General features: G+C 52.5%; 1 protein-coding gene across 1 annotated transcript in view; it reads right to left on the reverse strand.

The window, feature by feature from the left end:
* PIGP (phosphatidylinositol glycan anchor biosynthesis class P) overlaps window positions 1-1,599 on the reverse strand; it is a 9,431-nt gene extending 7,832 nt beyond the window's left edge. Inside the window, exon 1 of the mRNA XM_006774151.2 lies at window positions 1,460-1,599. Within this exon, the coding sequence (XP_006774214.2) occupies window positions 1,460-1,584 (125 nt within the window). The 5' untranslated portion in view covers window positions 1,585-1,599. The remainder of the gene's footprint in view (window positions 1-1,459) is intronic.
* Window positions 1,600-1,807: the final 208 nt, after the last annotated feature.

The raw sequence follows: 1,807 nt of genomic DNA on the forward strand, positions 1-1,807 counted from the left end.
GTCTCTCTGATCCACTCAGAAGTGAGTGTTCCCTCCTTTCCGTTCTCCTAGCTCCTTATTTGCATCACTCTTGTTATCACAATTACCTTATATCTTTTTATTGTGGTAAAAAAGTGACAGGAGCCCAGCTGGCGTGGCTCAGTGGTGGAGCGTTGACCTATGAACCAGAAGGTCATGGTTCGATTCCCGGTGGGAGCACAGATTCTCTGACAAGAGGGGCTCCAACAGGCCATGAGAGGCAGCAAAGTGAAGTCCACCCGGTGTCTGGGTTCACATTCTAGCTCTATTTTTTTTTTTAATATATGTTTTTTATTGATTCAGAGAGGAAGGGAGAGGGAGAGAGAGATAGAAACATCAGTGATAAGAATCATTGACCGGCTGTCTCCTGAGCCCGCAGCCCGGGCATATGCCCTTGACTGGAATCGAACCTGGGACCCTTCAGTCTTCAGTCCAACGCTCTATCCACTGAGCCACGCCAGGTGGGGCTCGGGCTCTGTTTTTTACGGACTGTGTGTCTCAGTGTTCTCATCCGTAGAATGAGGGTGATAACATCCACCCCACAGGACTGTCTTGGGAATGATAAGCACAGAATAAACAGTCTCCATTTTTTTACACCTGAAGAACCCGAAGTCTCAAAGAAGTGAAGGAAATGGTCTCAGGCCACACAGCTAATCCGCGGAAGAGCAAAGCTTTGGACCCGTTACAACTTCACACCATCGACTTCTCCACCCAGCAGCTTGGCTGATGCAGTTAAGGTTCACACCCCCCACCTTCCTCGTGCCCACAAAATTCCAAAAAGTTGGATTATGAGTACCCCCAATTCTCTCCCTCTTGTCCCCTCGTAATTCTCAACTCCTTCTGGGGAGAGATGTGGGGCCTGGTGTGTGGCTCTGTGAGCACTAGTTTCTCTCACCTGTGCAATGGGATCTCACAGGGATGGAGGGAGACCCAGGATAGAAACGCACCTGACTCCTCCAGCCTCATTCATTCCCTTCACTCCCCAGCTGCCACAGCAGCACAGGAGCCACGGCCACAGCCTCAGCCACGGCCGCAGCCTCAGCCTTCCCACTTCCCTCCTCCTTATGGCTGGGAAGAAGGCGAACTGATTTCCTAGTCTGTTCCATGACTCTCCCTGGGATCCCATGGCACGTACCACGCTGAGTGTTAAGTGTAGATTTACTTGTCTTGTCCACCAGACCATGCCCACAGGCCCCAGGTTCTATCCACTGGGCAATCCTCCCTGGTGCCGTATGAACAGCGTTTGAGATTAAACCTTTCAGGCTACTACCTGGCTCACAGAACCCTCTGAACCCACATGAGTCCCCTTCAGGTTTTCTTAAAAAGAGGCACAGGTAGGAAGAACCACAGTTCGTGTGCGCACTCTAATAACAAAGGCAGTCATTTCCTTGACCTTGAACACCAGAGCAAGGCCGTGGCCATCCATCGGGAAAGTACTTACTGAAGCCAAATTGGGAGCTTAAGAAAAGAACAAAGCCATAAATCGCTCTTTCTGGCAACGGCGACGGTGAATTTTCCACCATTTTCCCTTGGAGACAATCTGTGGGAAGGAAACACAATCACCATCAGGGATGTGCTCCCCGCACTGGGCTGTCATAACCTCATCGCTCTGCCACGGGCCACGGGCGCAGCCTCTGCAGCGTGTTTTCCTTCCAGCCTAAACCACTGCGAACGGCTGTCCTGCGCACACACCCCCAACACACGCCCGCTTGCACGCGCGCTCACCAGCACCCACGCCTGACCTGCACGCGCACAGCGGCTGCCAGACCTCGCGTGCACACGCGCACAC

Source organism: Myotis davidii, unplaced genomic scaffold, assembly GCF_000327345.1.
Source record: "Myotis davidii unplaced genomic scaffold, ASM32734v1 scaffold227, whole genome shotgun sequence".
Lineage (NCBI taxonomy): Eukaryota > Metazoa > Chordata > Mammalia > Chiroptera > Vespertilionidae > Myotis > Myotis davidii.